A 23561-nucleotide genomic window follows, 5' to 3' on the forward strand; every position below is an offset into this window, starting at 1 on the left:
CTCAGGAACATTCAATGTTGTCTTGGTAAGCAACTACAGTGTCTATTTGGCCTTGTGGTTTAGGTTATTGTCCTGCTGAAAGGTGAATTTGTCTTCCAGTGTCTATAGGAAAGCAAATGGAAGCAGTTTTTTTTTTTTGCCAGTGCTTAGCTCTATTCAGTTTATTTTCATCCTAAAAACTCCACAGTCCTTGCCAATGACAAGCATACTTAGAACATGATGTTGTGTTAGATTTGCCCCAAACAACAATGTTTATGAAGGTCATAAAGTTCATTTCTTTGCCACATTCTTTTGCAGTTTGCCTTACTGCAAACAGGATGTGTGTTTTGGTATGTTTTTATTCTGTACAGGCTTCCTTTTCAGTCTGACATTTAGGTTACAACAGTTACAGAGTTTAATGGCTGTGATAGGAGAAAACTGAGGATGGATCAATAACATTGTAGTTACTCAACAACACTGAAGTCACCATTGGCATCATAGTGAAATCCCTGAGTGGTTTCCTTCCTCTCCGGCAACTGTGTTAGGAAGGAGGCCTGTATCTTTGTAGTGACTGAGTGTATTGATACACCATCCAAAGGGTAATTAATAACATCATGCTCAAAGAGACATACAATGTCTGCTTTTTTTATTACCCATCTACCAATAGGTGCCCTTCTTTGCGAGACATTGGAAAACCTCCCTGGTCTTTGTGGTGGAATATGTGTTTCAAATGTACTGCTCGACTGAGAACCTTTCAGATAATTGTATGTGTGGTGTACAAAGATGAGGTTGTCATTAAAAAAGTCATGTTAAATACTATTATTGCACATGGAGTGAGTCCATGCAACTTATCATGTGACCTGTTAAGCACATTTTTACTCCTGAACTTATTTAGGCTTGCCATAACAAAGGGGTTGTATACTTATTCACTCCAGACATTTCAGCTTTTCATTTTCAATGGATTTGTAAAAAATTCAAAAAATATAATTCCACTTTGACATTATGGGGTATTGTGTGTAGTAGGCCAGTCACACACAATCTCCATTTCATCTATTTTAAATTCAGGCTGTAACACAACCAAACAAGTCAAGGGTTGTGAATACATTCTAAAGGCACTGTACATGTACTGTAGGCAAAATGTCTTGGTAATGGTTTGTTTGTGTTGAATGTAGGTGTCTGTACTAAGAATTGAATTATCTAACATTTTTTGATAACAAAATGTGGAACAAGTTGAAGGGTGTGAATTGTTTCTGAAGGCACTGTATATCTGTTGTTATTCTCCATTACCCTCTTCTTCAATGACGCAATGCCCGCAGTGAAGTTGAAATAGAGCCAGTGTGGTGGATGCGTTCTTTCATGTCAGAAAAGTGTTTGGTGTGTTGTTGCTTCCTCAGTGTGATGGGAGTGTTTGGAATTGAGATCCAAACCTTCTGGTTCTGATAAGATTGTGCGCTGGATAACCAACACACACACACACACACACACACACACACACACACACACACACACACACACACACACACACACACACACACACACACACACACACACACACACACACACACACACACACACACACACACACACACACACACACACACACACACACACACACACACACACACACACACACACAGCTGCTCTAAATCCAAGTAATCTATTTAGGCTAAATTAATGTGTATAGTTTTGGTTTCCAAGACTGTTGATTGCAAACTTGGCAGCATGGGTTGTAGAGAGACTTGTATTTTCTCCTAGTACTTATTTCCAATTTCCATGGCAACTTTACAAATTGGTATGTATGCATGGACACTCAAAAGGTCAGAAAGCACTTCCTTCTCCAAACAGCTAGGCTGCCCATTACAGCTGAAACAGAGTAGTACCTAACCAACTCGTTTGCCCTAGTCTTCGCCAGGCCCCCAATCTGGAGGCCATGCACTGCAAACCTGTGCACGTGGCCGAGACACAGACATGCACGCACTCACATAGACGTTTGCTTAACTAACCTTGTGGGGACCAAACAATTGATTCCCATTCAAAATCCTATTTCCCTCACCTTAACCCTAAACCTAACCCTAATTCTAGCCCCGCTACCTTAACCTTAATTGAAACCCTAACCCCTAGGCCTAAAATAGCCTTTTTCCTTGTGAGAACCTGCAAAATGTCTCCACTTGTCCGAAGGACAGTAAAACCAAAAACACACATACTTGTGTGACCATTGAGAGCTTCAAGTTCCTTGGTGTCCACGTCACACCAAGAAAGTCGTGAAGAGGGCACGACAAGCCTATTCCCCCTCAGAAAACTAAAAAGATTTGGCATAGGTCCTCAGATCCTCAAAAGGTTCTACAGCTGCAACATCGAGAGCATCACTGCCTAGTACGGCAATTGCTCGGCCTCCGACCGCAAGGCACTTCAGAGGGTAGTGCGTACGGCCCAGTACATCACTCGGGCTAAGCTGTCTAGGGCAAAAAGGCTTCTCAACAGTTTTTACCCCCGAGCTATAAGATTCCTGAACAGGTAATCAAATGGCTACCTGGACTATTTGCATTGTGTGCCTCCCCCAACCCTTCTTTTACGCTGCTGCTACTCTCTGTTTATCATATATGCATAGTCACTTTAACTATACATTCATGTACATACTACCTCAATTGGCTCGACCAACCAGTGCCCCCGCACATTGGCTAACCGGGCTATCTGCATTGTGTCCCGCCACCTACCACCCGCCAACCCCTCTTTTACGCTACTGCTACTCTCTGTTCATCATATATGCATAGTCACTTTAACCATATCTACATGTACATATTACCTCAAATCAGCCCGACTAACCGGTGCCTGTATGTAGCCTCGCTACTGTATATAGCCTCGCTACTGTTATAGCCTCACTACTGTATATAGCCTCGCTACTGTATATACTGTACTGTTATAGCGCTCTGTATATAGCTATACTGTTATAGCCTCGCTACTGTATATATAGCCTGTATGTAGCCTCGATACTGTATAGCCTGTACTGTATATAGCCTCGCTACTGTATGTAGCCTCGCTACTGTATATAGCCTCGCTACTGTATGTAGCCCTGGTACTGTATGTAGCCTCGCTACTGTATATAGCCTCGCTACTGTATGTAGCCCTGCTACTGTATATAGCCTCGCCACTGTATGTAGCCTCGCTACTGTATGTAGCCTCGCTACTGTTATTTTTCACTGCCTTTTTACGGTTTTATTTATTTACTTAACTATTGTTCACCTAACACCTTTTTTTGCACTGTTGGTTAGAGCCTGTAAGTAAGCATTTCCCTGTAAGGTTTACACCTGTTGTATTCTTAGTTGTGGGAAAAGTGTGTGGGATGTTTGTCATAGATAGTTGATGTATTGCTTCCTGTGTCAGTGGAGGCTTTGAGCTGTTTAGAAGGAGGATGAAAGAGAAAATGCTGCCCTTAGTGTCAGACTATCTTACAATCATGTATATTTTTGTTATTCTCCATTACCCTCCTCTTTAATGATGACAACCAACGATGCAATGCCTGCAGTTTAAATAAAGAGATGGTTGGTGGTGGATCTGTCCTTTCACATCAGAGAAGTGTTTGGTTTGTTGTTTTCTCAGTGTGATGGGAGTGTTTAGAAGTGAGTTCCAAACCTTCCGCTTCATAAACCTTTCATCCGACTGATTGCACCCAATCTCAAGACAACTGCCACCCTTATCCCACAAATGAGTTGAATTAGTTGTCACCAAGGTAGAAAATCACCTCACACAACATCTCAGAAGTAGTGTATAAATATCGCTGACTCTGGTCAACTTGAACAAATCATCATCACTATTATTTGGCCTTTTCCCCAGACTAAATCCCACTGATGGCAAAACTCCAGTCACAGCAGTTTCCTTCGCTTCTCTTTTTCTGCTTATTCAGAACTAAGTCGACTGTAAACAAATAGGATGCCAGCAATATGACCTCTCAACTTCCAGCTGTTGCAGAATGACCCGTAGGAAAGATATCTGGTGACATTTAATTTGCACATTCAAAATGAGCTCGCCGCGCTTTACCCGGAGGGGGTCCAACCAACCTGCTTGTACTGTAGCTTGTCGTTTTTACCACCACCTTTCATTCCCTAGTTAACCACCTGGTATAGAAATGAAAGAGCGAGAGGTGGTGCTTTCGTAGGTGCTCTGTCATTGAAAATGAGTTTATTGAGGCTGCTTCAAATCATGTACGATATGTTTTTATTTATTTTTATTTCACCTTTATTTAACCAGTTAGTCCAGTTGAGAACAAGTTCTCATTTACAACCGTGACCTGGCCAAGATAAAGCAAAGCAGTGCGACAATAAAACAACAACACAGAGTTACACATGGGATAAACATAAAATGGCGCATGGACCTTGTAGCTGTAAATCCTGATTGACCCAGGTTAGAAAGGCTTCTAGGTTTCTCCTGGATCTATCCAGAGAGGAACAGAACCCGTCCTCCACCTTGAACTGCCGGTGTAGCAGCACGATGTGTTGCTCGTTGTTATCGGTGCCCCCTCAGGAGTCACTGAGAGTAGGAGAACCGCACACTCTTTCGTTACTGTGAAACGTTTTATCCTTCAACCCCTCTATCTGCTTTACACAGAAGATTAGAGGAGGGAGGATGAGTAGAAGAGTGGATGAAGTTAATGAAAGAGAGATGTTTCCAGAATTCAGGGCTTTGTTGAGTTGAGAAGTTAGTAGAAATGTTAAGCGAATCAGCGAGCTCCACAGTCACTGGCCTTTTGACTCCCAAACTTTTCCAACAGACTTCAAACTGCTATTCGGACTGAAAAGTAGGGCACCTAATCATACTGCCAGCTTTCCCAACGAAAGCTATTTGAAAGGGCAAAAATAAATGGGATCGTTCATTATATCATTCAGTCATGCAGAAAATTGTATTCAGTGCTCCAATAATATATGGACGCTTAATTTCATTCTTGGGTTCGATGGCTATGGAGTTCCAGGCACTGGAGAATTGAACATGAGGGAGAACACTGTCCTTTCTTTTGTTTTCGCTCTCACTGGGTTGTTGTGCGTCACAAAGCATCAATAAACCTATTAACATGGCTTATTCCTTTCATGTTTATATCAGGGAACATGGGAAAACACATTTTAAGTGTTCATTCAGAGTGGGTTTCCAAATTGAATCCTGTGCTATTTTCAATCGGTTCAGAAATAGACTTTCAAGTAGTGGTACAGATGACTGGGCTGCCATTATGCTTCTCCATTTTGAAAACAATCAAAAGACAGCTTTTTGTACAGCAAAGTTTGATTGTAATGGCAAAGATCACAGTAGTGCCTGGTGCACTGTTGTGTTTCTTTAAAGGAAACAGGAAATGCAAATGAGCATGCAATCACCAGACCCACACACATTAAGTAGTTATACACACACACACACACACACACACACACACACACACACACACACACACACACACACACACACACACACACACACACACACACACACACACACACACACACACACACACACACACACACACACACACACACACACACACACACACACACACACACACACACACACACACACACACACACACACACACACACACACACACACACACACACACACACACACACACACACAATCTCTCTCTCTTTTGTCCACAGAATGTATATTTGTACCAAACTGCTTGTAACAAAAGATGATTAACAGTGGTCTCTCTATGTCTTCCCCATGCAGTATCCCAGCAACCTGGCATGGTGGGCTACGGCGACCCTGGCGTCATGACATCACCCCTCACCCCCACCTACCCCATCCAGCTCGGCCCTGCCCACATGAGCGCCTACCCTCCACCGCCCTCGTACTGCAACCACCCACCCCCGCCCTACGAACAGGTGTTCCGGACACCAGAGAAGAGGTAAAGGCTGCCAGTGTCTGCGGCGTCATTGACGGAGACCATTGGCGTCCCCTCCGTTTCTTCTCCTTCATGGTGACCTCATCACGAGCAGAACTGACAGGACAAGGAGAGGAGGGGACATCTACAGTCTGTCTGCCACTGTTATACCTTCACCATCAGCCCAAGTCCTAGGGACAAGATACAGACAACCACCTTTAGAGACAAACTGCCTTCTGGGGACCTGTGCTGCAGGCAGTGGTCTTCTGGACAAAGACGGGCTGAATTTATCTCCGTATCTCCATGGCTTGGATGTCACTGTCATTCACCCTTCCTCCATCTTGCCCACTACTTTCACAAAAGCATAACTATCCACCGCAGTCTCTTCTGCTGGCAATGCCATCTTGATGGGCATGGTCTGTGACTGATATGTACTGAGTCGCTCACAGAGTCCTGTAGATGGGGGTTCATGCCACAGACACCAAACTGTGGAAGTCGATGACGAAAGCTTATCCAAGATCAGCACATTGCTTTTAGATGAATATCGATTCAAGTAAACATTAGGGGGTAGAGATGCCCTTGGTCCTGGATCAGCTTAAGACCAACCACTATCTAAACTGTACAAGAGCAATATCAAATTTGAGTTGAAAGACACCTTGGAGAAGTTGAAAACAAAAGGCATTTAAATGGCTTAAAAGGTTCAAAGACTTTCCTATTATGAGGCTGAATAATTGGGCTTCTCTCTGTAGCTGGCTGTGTTCGCCTAACACTGAGAAAATGTTAAATAGACAATAAACACTTGTCAGGATGCGTTGTGCAAATTGTGCCCATTTGCTGTGAAGGGAAAGGAAACCGACCTGGATTTATCGGACCTATTATGTGCGCTAGAGAGAGCGGTAATTATGAGGCCGATTTGTTTGGAATGTTTCATTCACATTATGGATGCGTGTGTGTATTCCTGTGGTGCTGACAGTGGCGATCGGGACATCACAAACTGGCAGGGAATGTGTAGTTCAGTTGGTAGAGCATGGCGCTTGCAACACCAGGGTTGTGGGTTCGATTCCTATGGGGGACCAGTACAAAAAATGTAGGAAACTGTATGCACTCCCTACTGTAAGTCGCTCTGGATAGGAGCGTCTGCTAACTGACTAAAATGTAAATGTAGAATCAAATCAACCAGACGGACCCCCAATTGAGACCAAGTCAAGTGGTTTCAAATGACAATTTGTCAGTGACTGCATGGGTACGGTGAAACCTACCACAACTCTACCTATGCCATATTCTCTAAGCATCCATTTCCACTCGAAGCGAGATGTGATCCCTGTAGAAGTTCAGCCATGGTTCTCAGATCGACTTCCGTTTGTACAGTAAGGAGCTCAACCAGAATGAGGATTAACCCAAAACGATATGTTTGTTTCACACATGCAGGTCGCAACTGGATTACATTTTGCATATGGGAAGCTTTTCTGACCGATGGCCCATCCCAGTGAAACTGCTTACTTACGGATTCTCAATTTCTGTGCTGCAATAATCTCTAGACAAAGTAGTGGTAGTCACAAAAGCTAGCTGCACTCTTTCAGTAACCTAGTTCCTCAAACACGATGTACCATCTGTTCGCCATTTAAACATCTCACGTTAGAATGTTAACGACCAACTGGTTCTGCGTAGGTAGGTACAGCGCTGTACACCTTTTACTGTGGTAAAAATGGTTTTCATGTATGAATCTGAAACTCTTTTGCATTTTGGAGAATAAAAAAAAGGTTTGCTTTCACATAAACAAGCTATCAAGCTCACATGTAGAATGTGCATGTGTAGTAGAGGTCCCATGTCCCAATGGTTGACCAGGTCCTCAAGCTGGCACTGACCATTTGGGTGAAGGTACCAGGATATGTTCTTCTGTTTACACATATTTGTCAGAGTGGATCAGGCACTCAACCCCTCCACAAAGGCAACCATGTGGAAATGTCCTAAGATAGGGCGTTGACTATTTTCTGGGCAGGATATGAGACATTACCATCTGTTAAAACAGATCGAACTAACCACCCAGTGTTAACGGTACAACTGTCATTGACATGGAATGTCCTTGTAGATGTTAGCCGGCCAACTGGGGTACGTAGACACTATTAGAGCAGAACCAAGGAGGGAGATCTAATTTATGGTAAGTGATACTATTGAATGATGTGTATACGTTTGGCTAATATGACATGTCTCTATTTGATCATTTAACTATGCAACCAAGGTTTAAAATGTCATTTGTAGAGTTAGGATGTGCTTTTACTGTTGTACCAAGACGGTTGGTTTTCGGCATTTTACATGACAAAAAAATAGAAATGATCCATCCATGATATGGTTAATAAAGTTTCCTTCCGATGGAAGTTAGTTTCATTTATTCCCTTTAAAGTTGTCCGTGACTGCCTTCTCACTGTTCAGTCGTGCTTTGAGATTGAAGGTTTTATACTTGGATGTCATATTTGCTGAATGAAAATATTATCATCTGGGAAGGAAAACTGTTCCCCTCAGATAAAATGTAGACCAAATGAATGAGACACTGCCTAGACATTCTATAGAATGGTATCCTCCTCTCTTGCTTGTATTCTTACATAAAATCAGCCAGAAGCCACATTTCTCCACCGTTTGTCATGTAGTTCAACACCACTGCAGATAAATACTCAGAGTCATCCCAGAATGTTAGCTTTGGGTAACTTAACAGTACAGATAACTCCAGGCAATGGCAGTCCTAACTTGGAAGTGATAGGTGGGAGTAATTCATGCTTATGTAACTCACATTGGCCTGAGGTGGCTTTCTAAAGAACACTAATTGGCCAAACCCCCGTTAAGACTTCCTCCTCCTCACATGTTAAATAAAGCCATCTGTTCGGTACCTCATATTGAGATGCACCACTTTGACTATTGACCAATGTTTTCCACCCCCAAAAACCAAACCTAAGCAGTCAGTCCTCTAAAGGCAGGTAAGAATGCATTTTATTTAAGACATTGTACTGTAATCACTCGGTAAGACAGCAATTGAAACCCGGTTTATTGTACAACATTCATAATGTAACGCTGTTCGCATGAGGGAAACAATATCCACGAGAAAAGGTCAAAGCGGCATTGAACAAAATCCTCTCTTCAGCACATTAACGAAATGGAAAATGGGACAAAACACGGTGACACACAAAAAAGCCACGCTAATTTACTGTTAGACATTAACATTTGACTGACACGCACATTCCAAGACTAATACATGTTTTCTGATGTCCCCATGCAAAGATAATTCGTCTCTAGGGAAGAGGGAGTAGCACTAAAAACTGGTGTGGGACAAGGATTAGAGATCACATACAGAGAAGGAGATCTGGATAGGCATGCAGAGGCAAAGATCCACAAACAAAACAGCATTTTCTTCCCATTCACAACAAAACCCCAACACACACACACACACAGCGTTTACAGAGTTAAAGGCCTAGGGCTTTGGGGTGTTTTTCCCTCCGTCCATGTGTCTGAAAAACCGGAGCAGGGGACAACATCCCTCCCCAGGCTGCAGTTCTGGGCTGAGGGTTCCCTTCGTCAAGACGCCAGGGGTCCATCACACCCCAAACCCCCTCATCCAAGAGCCCTGCTCATCGCACTCTTCCAAATGTTCAGAATGGAAGGGGGACGAGGTCCCTCTACGACCCAAAGGTTAAAGTTCAAATGCAGGGAAGCAGGAAGACTCAGGCTGGGTCAAATCTGACAGGTAGTGGATAGCCCCGGCCATACCTGGAAGAGAGAGAATGGTGTATTTCAAATTCAATAAGACGACATTACATGGTATCAACAGCAGCTAATGCTGAATTATTTCACAATTTACAACAGTCAAATACACAACAAATCTATAACTTTAAAACACAAATTTGCTGTGAGTAAAGGATGGAGAAAGAAACCAGGGTCTCATTACAAGCAGAGACAATTACAACCTAGGGTTGGCCCGTATACTGTATGCCAGGGTATTCTGAAATACCCACTGAATTTCCAATACAGTTCAATAAATTAAAATGTGTACATTTGAAATAAATACCTGCAGTCAACTTGTGCATTAGGTAATAGATAAAGCAGATCGCGTTAATCGCTTCGCCTGTTCGATTATTTTTCATTTGTGAGGTGAGTCACTCCTGCAGCGCAACTTAAGTGAGGTGATCAAGTTACACTTGTAAAAATACAAAACTGAAATACCACATTTATATAAGTATTCAGACCCTTTACTCAGTTCTTCGTTGAAGCACCTTTGGCAGAGATTAGAGCCTCCAGTCTTCTTCGGTATGACTCTACAAGCCTGGCGCACCTGTATTTGGAGTTTCTCCCATTCTTCTCTGCAGATCCTCTCAAGCTCTGTCAGGTTGGATGGGGAGCATCACTGCACAGCTATTTTCAGGTCTCTCCAGAGATGTTCAATCAAGTTCAAGTCCAGGCTCTGGCTGGGCCACTCTGGAAGGTTTTCACATCATGCACCACCATGCTTCACCGTAGGGATGGTGCCTGGTTCCCTCCAATGCTTGGCATTCAGGCCAAAGAGTTCAATCATATTTTTATCAGACCATGGTCTGAGAGTTCTTTAGGTGCCTTTTGGCAAAATCCAAGCGGGCTGTCATGTGCCTTTTACTGGAGGAGTGGATTCCATCTGGCCACTGTTCCATAAAGGCCTGATTGGTGGAGTGCTGCTGAGATGGTTGCCCTTCTGAAAGGTTCTCCTATCACCACAGAGGAACTCTGGAGCTCTGTCAGAGTGACCATCGTGTTCTCGGTCACCTCCCTGACCAAGGCACTTTTCCTTCAATTGCTCAGGTTGGCTGGACGGGCAGCTCTAGGAAGAGCCTTGGTGGTTCCAAACTTCTTCCATTTAAGAATGGTGGAGGCCACTGTTCTCTTGGGGACCTTCAATTGTGCAGAAATGTGTTGGTACCCTTCCCCAGATCTGTGCCTTGACACAATCCTGTCTCGGATCTCTACGGACAATTCCTTCGACCTCATGGCTTGGTTTTTTGCTCTGACCTGCACTGTCAACTGTGGGACCTTATATAGACAGGTACATGACTTTCCAAATCATGTCCAGTCAATTGAATTTACCACAGGTGGACTCCAATCAAGTTGAAGAAACATCTCAAGGCTGATCAATAGAAATAGGATGCACCTGAACTCAATTTTGATTCTTATAGCAAAGGGTCTGAATACTTCTGTAAACAAGGTAAAGAGCAACATGTAATAATGTAATATACATTTGTAATGGGGAATTGTGTACAGAATGAGTGTTTTAGAATAAGGCTGTAAGGTAACAAAATGTGGGAAAAGGGAAAGAGGAATACTTTCCTGAATGCACTGTATATAACTATTAAGTTAACTATCTAAGATGTGCCAAATAAGTCTCTCCAGCTGGGTTTTTTGTCAACTTCCTAGCATTAGTGGCTAATGTTAGCTTGCAATATCAAGCTTCTTGGTAACAGCAGCAGAGACAATCCCCTCCTGGATTAAGAGCCCTGCTGCGTAATATTTGTTTTGTGCGTTATGCAAACGGAGTTCCTCATGAAGCTGGTTGAGAGAATGCAAAGAGTGTGCAAAGCTGTCATCAAGGTAAAGGGTGGCTACTTTGAAGAATCTCAAATATATTTTGATTTGTTTAACACTTTTTTGCTTACATGATTCCATATGTTATTATTTCATAGTTTTGATGTTTTCACTATTATTCTACAATGTAGAAAATAGTCAAAATAAAGAAAAACCCTTGAATGAGAAGGTGTGTCCAAACTTTTGAATGGTACTGTACTTGCATAACCTTATGAGCTGGGTTGTCTGTCTTGGTAGTCCATTTTTCATGCACTCGTCCACTATGGGGATTCCTTAGTACTTGTTAGCATTCTGGTAGATGTTTGCATCCTAATTTCTTTTGGCGCCACCTGTCTGCACTAACAGGTAATACTGTCTATCCCAGGATGGCACAGGCACGTTATGATGGCACGGAAATAAGGATACCGCCCAACCATACAACCCTATATACATGAAAGCTTGGCTTACAAATCACTCACCGTTCGTCATGGAGTTATTTATCATCGTGAATGAACAAAACCTTCTCAAATCTCTTTGAAATAGTTCAAAGAGCTGAAAATGTACTTGTAACACTGTGGGTACAACAGTAATGTGAAATATTACATGTATTCTGTTATTACATTCAAGACATGAACATTCAATATTCTAGGTTGTAGAGTCAACATGGGCCCATATATTACTAATAAAATTAAACTGCTGCAATATTTTTTACCAGACTGTTTATCAGTGGAAGATTAATTCAGGCAGGGATGGGAAAAGGGAGCGTACGTGTTTGTCCGTGTGTGTGAGAGAGGGGGAGACAAAGGGGGTCAAGACCAACCAATCACAGCCCACAAATCTACTCGGACGTGGGCAGCAGCTGGTTGCCATGGAGATGTGGCGGTACAACGCCAGGCAAGACGTTTCATGTGGCTGCACACAACACGTGGGTGGGATGGGGGGGACAAAGCTGTCATAGGGAAACCTTACCAGTGGACCAATGGCAGAACCAAATAGATGCCAGTCATTGCCAAACTAAAGGTAACCTACAGTGCCTTTGGAGAGTATTCAGACCCTTCGACCTTTTCCATATTTTGTTACGTTACAGCTTTATTCTAAAATTGAGAATCGTTTTAAGGACGATCAATGGAAACGGGATGCACCTGAGCTTGAGTCTCATAGCAAAGGGTCTGAATACTTATGTAAATAAAGTATTTTTGTATGAAAACCTGTTTTCGCTTTGTCATTATGGTGTATCTGTGTGTAGATTGCTGAAGATTTGTATTTATTTAATCAATTTTAGAATAAGGCTGTAGTGTAACGAAATGTGGAAAAAGTCAAGGGGTCTGACGTCTGAACTCTTACCAAAGGCACTGTAATTGCCACTCAGATTATTTGGACTGTGCCCGTTGACAGGTTTTATGATGTAAGATCAGCCTTTCCTGACCAGCTGCTAAAGTTATCAAAGTTGACTTCACACCCTCACACAATATTTATCAGATTATAATTATAGAAAAAAATGATTATTAAAATATTAAGTCAATTATCACCCAGTCACAGTGAGGCAGAGAGCTTTAAGTCTCAGGAAGGTTCAGAGAGGTAAGAGCAAAAGCCTCACTAGCTCATTAAACATGACTTAGTGCAGAAGTCATTTAGAGTGCACTTCTTTTCCTAAATACATTATCAAATAATTTCACATGCCATGGAACATTAGAATTGCTAACGGAATGTGTTAATTGTGTGTAAAATGTCCAGTAGTTGGTCAATCTCTCAATTGTATTAGCAATGAGAGAGCAGGGCTCCTCAAATCTCATTAACAGAGAGGTACAGTCTCCTCTCCTATCTCCCTCTTTTACTACACTGAATGAGGGATGAGTCTAGTGGTGGAAAAAGTACACAATTGTCATACTTGAATTAAAGTAAAAAGTTAAAGTATATGTAATACATCAAATTCCTTATATTAAGCAAACCAGATGGCATGATTTTATTTCATTTAAAAAATTTACTGACAAAGGGGCACACTCCAACACTCAGACTGTCATGCCTGCTCCCACTCTCCCTCTTGTGCAAGGCTGCCCTTCATTACGCACACCTGTCACCACTATTACGCGCAGCTGAGCTATATTGGACTCACCTGGAGTCCATTATCTTGTTGATTACCCCCTCTATATCTGTGTGCTCCTCCGTTTATTCCCTGTGTCAGCATTGACGTCAGTATTGTTCCCCTGTCCAAATGCTGTTCCTGTTCTGTTTCATGTCCGTTGTTTCATTAAAATGTTCACTCCCTCTGCCTGCTTCTCGTCTCCAGCGTCGGTCCTTACAGAATGCTGACACCACTAAAAGAAGCATCAGGGAGTTTTTGTTTTTGTTTTGGTTGGTGATGTCGGGTCCGGGTGCCGTCGCCGATGGACCCAGGGGTGCCTCCGCTAGCTCGTCGGGCTTCCACACCGTAGCTAGCTCGAGAGGTCTTCTTGTCTTGGTGGGCTCAGCAGGCACCCACCCCACGTCATGCTTCAGCCGGTCCAACAGTCTTGAAGGAGTTCCCACATATGCTGAGCACTTGTTGACTGATTTGTTTAAGACTTTTTTGGTTACTACATGATTCCATAGTTTTGATGTGTTCGCTATTATTCTACAATGTAGAACATAGTAAAAATAAAGAAAAACCCTTGAATGAGTAGGTGTCCAAACTTTTGACTGGTACTGTACATATGTAAAGCAAATTCAGTCTGCATTTTCTCGTAAATTACAGAGTGGTTATTACATTGATTGAATGGGAAGAAGAGAAGGCGGAAAATGTCACGTATTTTGGGGATGTTTTTGTCTGCTTAAGGGGTTTAAATAAAAGTTTCACCTTCAAACAGAGAGTACGGTCTGTCTGGGATTCTGCAGCCGTGGGTTCCGTAGTCCAGACACCACTCAGCAAACTGGGAAAAAATGAGGACCAATGTGATTACCAGAACATAGGGTTGAACATGAAAGACAATAGACTATACTGTATGTTACCATAATTGGATAAATAAATAAATAAATACGTGAACCATGCAGTAATTCTAAAATCCTGAGGATCGGATAAATGAATGCATAAATTAATTGATCCAAATGTAATGACAAGGTCATTCACTGACAACCGGATTTCACACGAGTCAATACATATCGATGCAAACAAGCGACGACGCAGAGACATGAAACCAAGAAAGCAATGAATGAAATCCGACTGAATGAGTCATCATATACTGATTATTTGTCAGTAAGAAGAATGGCCTTCAATATTGGCCAATGGTACAATACATGTCACGATAAAGACTTTTGTGTCACAGAGTGTAGTCGTGTCTTTAGCAGGCTTGTTCAGGGCAGGCTGCCTACACTGTAATGCATGTGTGGGCGAATCCTTCCTTCCCATCTCATTCAAAAAGAGGAAGAAGATCTGAAGGAGGACAACACTGCTGGAGCAACCAGGAGCTCCACAGCCCCTCCTCTCACACACACACACACACACCCCAGTGTTACCTTGCAGGCGCGGTAGAGGTACTTCTTCTCCTGGGTGAGCTGGTAGAGGGTGAGGAAGGAGTAGGCGTTGCCCGCCGTGCCGTGACAGATACCGTAACCTTTCCTCAGCAGGCCTCTCTGCCAGATCACCTCCCCACACTCCACAGCATCCTTCAGGTACTTCTCATCCTTAAACACCTGGAGGGAGGGAGGAAAGGGGAGACATGACATTAGACTCATGGCCAATCCCAAACACTATCTGAAATCCAAATCCCACACACGCACACGCACACACACACACGTGTGGGGATCGGAAAGGATTTGATGTAAGAAACGTGGTATTAGAGTATTTTCATCTTGCCCTGCTATTTAGAAATCTGTAATGTTCTTCATGTACACCTAATCAATTGCCCTTACATTACATAGGGAGACTGAAATAGCCAAAGATACAGTATCAAATCAATTAACTGTATTTCATCAAGCCCATTTTAGCTCATCATTTGTAACAGTGCTTTATAGATACCAAGCCTAAAACCCCAAAGAGAAAGCAATGCAGATGCACATTGGCTAGGAAAAACTCCCTAGAAGGTAGGATGAATACAGGTGATACGCACATTGTATTCCTTCATGAAGTTAATGGACCAGAGTCATGAAATGACCCTGCACTGGGTGTGTGTGTGTGTGTGTGTGTGTGCTCCCCCCTGGACGTGAGTGTGTGTATTCATGCCACACTACGACTGATGAAATACATGTTGTTTGTCAAGAGATGAAGCGTTTATCCGGGGAAATCTCCTCTCCTCACACAACGCATGCTCAAAATGCTCACTACATAATCTCCATTCCTTCTTTTGCTCCTTCTATTAGTCATTTCAAAAGGGAGAGGGTGTGCGTTTTCAGACCTGCAGTGAGAGTCAGCTTGTAAGAGGCCATATGCTGAGCACGGCAGAAAAACAGCCCATTACTCAATAAGACCTCTTGAAATTGACTGTGGTATTAAACCAGCGGACGAGCATGTCAAAGCTGGGATGTAGTGCTTGTTTAAATTCAGTTGGTAATCAAAATGTGACACCGGGGCCCGTAGTGACACCGGGGCCCTAGTGCTGATCTGGGACCAGGCCTCCACTGTCCGTATAATATCATGCATCCTACTGTGAGACACTTTAAGAAAAGGGGCCTTGGTCCTACAGTGCACCTGATATCCACTAGGCGTCACTGTGAGTTGCGTATTTCTCCTAGGCGAAGAGCCACGGAGCATTGAGATGCAGCGGGAGCTGTTAAGTTCGTTACCTCCAGCTATAGACTTAATTATCTTTCCTGGGTGATTCCATGCAATTATTTGAGAGTGGCAGAGCTGGGGGCATTAGAGGAGAGGGCCTGGTTCACTGCTATCTCTCAGTCCTCTGTATAGGAGAGTAGCTGAGTGCTATAATGGAACTCATGGGGTTAGTTAACGTGATATTGATATTAGGAAAACAAACGAGCCCTAATATCGTGAGAGTGTATTCATGAGGTTTAGAGAGCTGTGCTAGAGAGGAGAGAGTGGTGTCGAGTGTTTCAATCCAAAATCCTTTCAGATCTACTTGAAGAGACATTACTACGGTGCGTGTCCCTCACCTTGTGTGCCATGATGAGCATGTGCACCACTCCTGGCGCCCCGTGGCACCAGTGCACCAGCCGGTCCGTCTCGTTGCTTAGCGACGACGGGTAGTTCCCAGAGCGGAACTTTTTGTGGCGGACGTAGTCCACACTGGGCCGCACCAACTCAGATAGGACTTCCTGGTTCACCTTAGCAGAGGGCTGAGAGAGGTCGAGCAAGGGAGAGAGACAGAGAGAAAGAGATAGGGGGAGGGGGAGAGAGAAAATAAAAAAGACGGAATGAAAGAGAGAACGAGAGAGATAACGAAAGAGAGAGAGAAAGGGAGAGACCGAGAGAGAGAGAGAGGAGAGATATAGGTACCAAGTAAATAAAATCCATATCCACATCCTTTGTAGAAATATCATGGTAACATTATGGAGGCACAAGTTCAGGTGACATGAAGACGGGTGGTGTAACTACTGTGGAATACCGATAACACAGTATGCTGAAATCTGTTGATATGCATATCACAATCATCCTTATCGCAATGAACAGTTAATACACAACATATCACCTGGTCTGAAACATCCTAAGCGTTGCACTTCAGCTTTACATGCATTTATGAGAGACCGTCAGGCATTTTAAATGCGGGCCATTTATACTGGGTTTCATTAAGAGACTAACTAAACTTAGAAGAATCCCTGACTCAACAGTCATTATCCCAAATAGCACTCAGCTGTGTTGAATATGCACTTGATGGTTTTTACTGCACAGAGAGAGATGAATTAGAGGCAAGTGTCAGAGAGAATTTATGACAAGGACAATCTTTTGATTTGGCTCGAGAGAAAGAAAAGAAAAGAAAGACCATGCTGAGAAACATGGCCTACGGGAGAAAAGACTGCTGTTAGATAATAATACAGCCAGAGACAGGGAGGGAGGGAGCTGTTGGATATGAATACTGTCAGAGAGGAGGAGGATGAGGAAGGAAGGCGAGGAAGAAGGAGAGAGGACTGCAATTAAAGAATATTACAGCCAGAAAGAGAGGAAGAGGGAGATAACTGCTGCTAAAGAAAATGACAGCCAGAGAAGGATGGATGGAGGAGAGAAGACTACAGTTAGAGAATGTTAAAGCGAGGGAGATCAGACAGAAAGGAGAGAGCGTCTGTTAGACATTAGACAGAAAGGAGAGGAGGAAAAAGGATGAAGCAGGAGAGAGGGAGGAGAGATGGCTACTATTACTAATCGGAGGGAAGAGGAGAGAAAGAACTGTTACTGCTACTGTTACTGTTACTAATCAGAGGGAAGAGGAGAGAAAGAACTGTTACTGCTACTGTTACTAATTGGAGGGAAGAGGAGAGAAATAAAAGAAGGATGGAAGTGGAAGATGGGTGTGTGTGTGTGTGTGTTATGTCTGAGTATAGGTGTAGCAGAGCATGTCCACGTGCGTCACAATGACGCACCGCACTTATACACACATGCTCACACACATGCACGCACGCACACACACACACTGCATTGCTCTAACACACAGGGAAGATAATGCATATACACAATCTATTTACTCAAAGCAGCTGGACACACACACACACACACACACACACACACACACACACGCACACACACAGAGCGCAAATGGTAGTGGTTATCATCGAACAGAAAAAGGAATCAAGTTGTATCCATTGATAACTGTGTGCCCTGAGAGTGAGTTGGCAAAAACATGTTGAAATGTAGCCTTTTAGAGCGAGAAACACAGGCCTAAATGGAGGTAGTCCAACAGCTTGGGGATTACTAAATACATTTCCTGTTGGGTTCGGTCCAGACCGCTATCGGGGACATTTGCTGGGCAGTGTTCTTGTGGGGACGGGTACGCCAATGCCAGATTGGAGTTGTTACAAGGCTAAATCTATATGAGCTTTCAGTTGTGCAACAGGGGACAACAATGCATCCCAGGTAGTGGCAGAGATGCTCTGGTCCCTCGTTCACATATGAGGGCGGGGGGTTTATCAGGGAGTGCTGCAGCATCCTCAACACCCCTTCCCACGGCTATGCTTTCACATTTCAAAGAGTGATCGATAGATAGATGGAAACAATAAGATCCAAATAAGACGTGTCCAATTTTGGATTGGGAGCCCCTTGTAAATGCTCGGGGGAGAAATACTCACGCGAACGAACACACAAACAGGCGTACTAGTGTACGCCTACACACACACACATCTTTGTAATTTAGCAGACACTCTTATCGAGCGACTCACAGTTAGATGCATTGATCTTAAGGTAGCAAAGAGAGACAACCGCAGTCATAGTAAGCCAATAGCTTCCTCATTAAGTAGCTATCAGCAAAGTCAGTGCTAGTACAAATTGTACACACACACACAATTCCCAGGCCTGCGGTTGTTTACATGCGTTTTCTAGTTTGGCTGGTGGCAGTCCTTCCTCTGTTCATGTTTTAATGAGGGTCGTGTGGGTCTCAAATATTTGCAAAGCTGTAAACGCCAACGGTGTGTGTGTGTGTGTGTGCGTCATAGCCCAATAGAGTTTGAAAGGGGGAAGAGGTGGGAGTACAGAGCCCTGTGGCTCCAGTCATCGGGAGCATTTCAATAGTCTAACGTGGCTTCCTCTCCTCGCTTCCTTCCCTTCTACTGATAGTTGAAAGCAACATGGCAGGTCCGTTGCTAGTTAATGATTACCAGTGGAGCCGTCCTGTATGGCTCAGTTCGTAGAGCATGACGCTTGCAACTTGGATTGCCATCCATCTTTAAAATGGATGCACATGACTGTAGGTGGCTTTGGATAAAAGGGTCTGCTAAATGCCATATATTATAGATCTAAGTGCAACCTGGGAACTGGTTGTGGGCGGCATCATTACTCCCAATCCCCGCCCTCTTCCCCAGAGACAGATGATGCATGGCCAGCCAATCCCAAGAGAGGAGGAGAGGCATGCTGATAGTGCCAGCACTACAGGAGGATCATCGAAGCATTTCTAAAAGAGAAGCACATGCCCTAGCACAGAGAGAACGCTGACTACTCTCCACTGGGGATCAAAGATAATCTACTTTCCTCCACTCTGGCCTTTAAAAACTCTCAGAGAAGCAGATTACATATCCAACACATGGTCCCATGGCCTCTGACAGCCTCTGGAAGCCTCCAATACTAATGGGTGAAGATCGTGATCAGGACTAGCTAGCCTCCATAGGTGGCTGGTGTCATAATGGAATCTTCTATGGTGGCTTGTAAGCCCTCCTTGCCTTACTTTTTGTCATAGATACCATTGAGTTACATGGACGTTTAATTTATTGGTTGTGTACATTGTAAACACACAGTAATTAGCCTATTTTGTATATATCTTTCATTGTACAATTGAGTAATGATATTCTAGTCACCAAATAACTGCAGAGAAACTAGATAAAAATTTAGGCTAATGTAAAGGGTTCCCTTAACCTACATAGTTACTCTGCATGTGCAGAGCCGTGGTGTAGTGGTAACACCTACATTATATACTCAGAGTGCACAAAAGATTAGGAACGCTTTCCTAATATTGACTTGCACCCCATTTGGCCCTCAGAACAGCCTCAATTTGTCGGGGCATGGACTCTACAAGGTGTCAAAAGCTTTCCACAGGGATGCTGGCCCATGTTAACTCCAAGGCTTCCCACAGTTGTGTCAAGTTGTCTGGATGTCCTTTGGGTGGTGGACCATTCTTCATACACATGGGAAACTGTTGAGCGTGAGAAACCCAGCAGCGTTGCAGTTCTTGACACACTCAAACAGGTGCATCTGGCACCTACTACCATACCCCGTTCAAAGACACTTACATCTGTTGTCTTGTCCATTCACCCTCTGAATGGCACACATACACAATCCATGTCTCAATCGTCTCAAAGCTTAAAAAGCATTCTTTAACCGGTCTCCATCTACAATGATTGAGGTGGATTTAAGCGACATCAATAAGGGATAATAGCTTGCACCTGGTCAGTCTATGTCATGGAAAGCAAAGTTGTTCCTAATGTTTTGTGCACATATAACAAAATCTTGTGCAGAAATATATTTTTTAATTCCATCATAAAACTTCTCCTCCCTGACTAATTTAACTAAAGCACATCAGTGTTACAAGCACCATGGGGAAACAAAACAACTCACAAATGATTTTAAATAGGTTATTTTTCCCTAAAATATAAAAATGTATCGAGGTACACCCGCACCTGCCATAAAATCCAAGAACACTGATCATTAAAAAGCATATTAATCCATATTAATTCACCGTGGTAATGGGAGCGTAGGAGGTTGATGCCACTCTAGGATCTCATTATGGGATGTTGTTTGGATCCTGAATAATTGATCTTATTTTATTTCCTGTGATAAATGATTAACCAACTCAGGTGAGGGCTAATCCATCTCCTGGGTGAATTTAGATTACACATCATGATCGTAAACAGCATCTCGCTGAAGCAAAACATGGATATAAGCCAACTAGGAACCAGCAATTTTAGCATGAGTCCCAAATTCCCGGCAGATACTGTGAAAACCTGCAGACTCACGGATAGGGAAATGGGGATACCTAGTCAGTTGTACAACTGAACGCATTCAACTGAAATGTGTCTTCCGCATTTTGGAGCATCAGAATGAAAAAAATCTGATATCGGAGTAGGAGCAACTCCCTTAAGGAAAAATGGTAAATAAATGATATATTATTAGAAACATGGCCAAAGAGACTTACTACAATGCTTTGTATGCTATACTGTAATATCTTGTAATATGCATTAATCAGACAGCAGTCAAATCTACTCACTGATCGATATCTCATAGTAAAGAATGTTTAAAGATAATGTGTTTAACTCACCTGCATCAGCATACAGTAGATGCCCGCCAGGCCATGGGCAGCGCCAACGTACTGCTTCTTGTGCCACTCGTAGAGCAGTGGGCACTTCTCCGCCTTCTTCTCCTCTTTGGCCATGTTCTTCCCTGACTCCAAGATGGCCGTCACAACCTGCAAAGACACCAACAGGAAGTGGGTTAGCCTCCCTCTCGTCTGTTTCAATAGGTTTGGAAGAGATACTGTATATGCATGCGAGACCGTGTCCAAAGACAATAACTACCGTAACTAATAAACAGCAAAGTTCAACGGGTCAATTCTCATTTGCATTCCTGTCAGTTGAATTGAACACGCCAGTCTCTCCATGGGAGTGCAATTAAACCCCTGAATTGATTGATATCTCCAAGAGAGAGATGGAGAGACAGAATGAAAATGTGATTTGACAGATCTCTGCTCCCTCTACCCTGTCGTTAGTACGCAGACTTGAGGTTGAGAAATAAAGAGAGTGTGAACACACGTGAGTATGCGCGTTGGTATGCACTAGTATCCGTTGAGAAGCAGATTGAACAGAACAGGGGGGACGCAGGCAGGCAGCAAACAGACATGTCCTGGTGTTTCTCTCTCTCTCACACACAGGGAGTCTAAACTCTGTAGAGTAGAGCACTTTAAAATCACTCCCTCCCTCACATTCTGGGCTGACACACACACACACACACATCCTGGGCTGAAGCCCTTTCCCCCCACAGCCAGACACCTAATGCCAGCACCCCCCTATCCACATCGATGGACCCGCAGTGGAGAAGGTGGAAAGCTTCAAGTTCCTCGGCGTACACGTCACTGACAAACTGAAATGGTCCACCCACACAGACAGTGTGGTGAAGAAGGAGCAACAGCGCCTCTTCAACCTCACGAGGCTGAAGAAATTTGGCTTGGCCCCTAAAACCCACAAACATTTACAGATGCACAATTGAGAGCATCCTGTCGGGCTGTATCACCGCCTGGTAAGGCAACTGCACCGCCCGCAACCACACGGCTCTCCAGAGGGTGGTGCAGTCTGCACAACGCATCAAACTACCTGCCCTCCAGACTACCTACAGCACCCGATGCCACAGGAAGGCCAAAAATATCATCAAGGACATCAGCCACCCGAGCCATTGTCTTTTCACCCCGCTATCATCCAGAAGGCAAGGTCAGTACAGGTGCATCAAAGCTGGGACAGAGAGACTGAAAAACCTCTTCATCTCAAGGCCATCAGACTGTTAAATAGCCATCACTAGCACCTTAGAGGCTGCTGCCCTGTATACAGACTTGAAATCCCTGGCTCCTTTAATAATGGAGTGTGTAATGTGTATGTATGTGTGTTGTGTCATTCTGCGTGTGTGTGTGTGGGTGTGTCAATGTAGTGTGTTTGAGTGAGTAAATTGTTTGTATATATATATATATATATATATATATATATATATAGTCTAGTGAGTGTGCATAGGGTCAGTGCAAGACAGAGTCAGTGTAGGTAATTTGGGTGCCATTAATTGACTATTTAGCAGTCTGGCTATTTAGCAGTTTTATGGCTTGGGGGTAGAAGCTGTCTCGGAGCCTGTTGGTCCAAGAGCCGACGCTCTGGTACCGTTTGCCGGATGGTATCAGAGTGAGCAGTCTACGGCTTGAGTGGCTGGAATCTGGCAATTTTTCGGGCCCAACAGTCGTGAGTGAACAGGGAGTACAGGAGAGGACTAAGTACACACCCCTGAGGAGCCCCCATGTTGAGGGTCAGCGTGGCAGTGGTGATGTTGTCTACCCTCACCACCTGGGGCTGGCCCTCAGGAAGTCCAGGATCCAGTTGCAGAGGGAGGGGTTGAGTCCTAGGGTCCGTAGCTTGGTGAAGAGCTTGGAGGAGAGTATGGTGTTAAACTCTGAGCTGTAGTCTATGAACAGCATTCTCAGTTATTGTCCAGGTGAGAAAGGGCAGTGTGAAGTTCAATTGAGATTGCGTCATCTGTGGATCTGTTGGGGCAGTATGTGAATTGGAGTGGGTGTAGGATGGTGTTGGTGTGTGCCATGACCAGCCTTTCAAAGTACTTCATAATTATAGATGTGAGTGCTACAGGGGGATAGTCATTTAGGCAGGTTACCATGAATGTCTTGGGAATGGGGACAATAGTGGTCAACTTGAAACCTGTTGGAATTACAGACCGGGACAAGGATAGATTTAAAATGTCTGTGAAGACACTTGCCAGCTGGTCTGCGCATGCTTTGAGATAGTGCCCTGGTATTCCATGCGGCCTTGTGATTGTAAA

At 43.7% G+C, this 23561-nt stretch overlaps 2 protein-coding genes across 6 annotated transcripts in view; one reads left to right on the plus strand and one right to left on the minus strand.

The window, feature by feature from the left end:
• Positions 1-8214, plus strand: part of LOC112227838 (vesicular, overexpressed in cancer, prosurvival protein 1-like) — a 77745-nt gene extending 69531 nt beyond the window's left edge. For both annotated transcript variants that reach the window (XM_024392779.2, XM_024392780.2), the window contains one exon: positions 5686-8214. In XM_024392779.2, coding sequence (XP_024248547.1) covers positions 5686-5867 — 182 coding nt within the window. In that variant the 3' untranslated portion in view covers positions 5868-8214. The remainder of the gene's footprint in view (positions 1-5685) is intronic.
• A 638-nt stretch (positions 8215-8852) lies between these two features.
• Positions 8853-23561, minus strand: part of lancl2 (LanC lantibiotic synthetase component C-like 2 (bacterial)) — a 54740-nt gene continuing 40031 nt past the window's right edge. For all 4 annotated transcript variants that reach the window (XM_024392776.2, XM_024392775.2, XM_024392778.2 and 1 more), the window contains 5 exons: positions 21295-21441; positions 16496-16678; positions 14903-15079; positions 14247-14319; positions 8853-9595 (listed from right to left, as the gene is read on the minus strand). In XM_024392776.2, coding sequence (XP_024248544.1) covers positions 9519-9595; positions 14247-14319; positions 14903-15079; positions 16496-16678; positions 21295-21441 — 657 coding nt within the window. In that variant the 3' untranslated portion in view covers positions 8853-9518. The remainder of the gene's footprint in view (positions 9596-14246; positions 14320-14902; positions 15080-16495; positions 16679-21294; positions 21442-23561) is intronic.

The sequence above is a fragment of the Oncorhynchus tshawytscha genome, linkage group LG29 (genome assembly GCF_018296145.1).
Source record: "Oncorhynchus tshawytscha isolate Ot180627B linkage group LG29, Otsh_v2.0, whole genome shotgun sequence".
NCBI classification, from domain to species: Eukaryota; Metazoa; Chordata; class Actinopteri; order Salmoniformes; family Salmonidae; genus Oncorhynchus; species Oncorhynchus tshawytscha.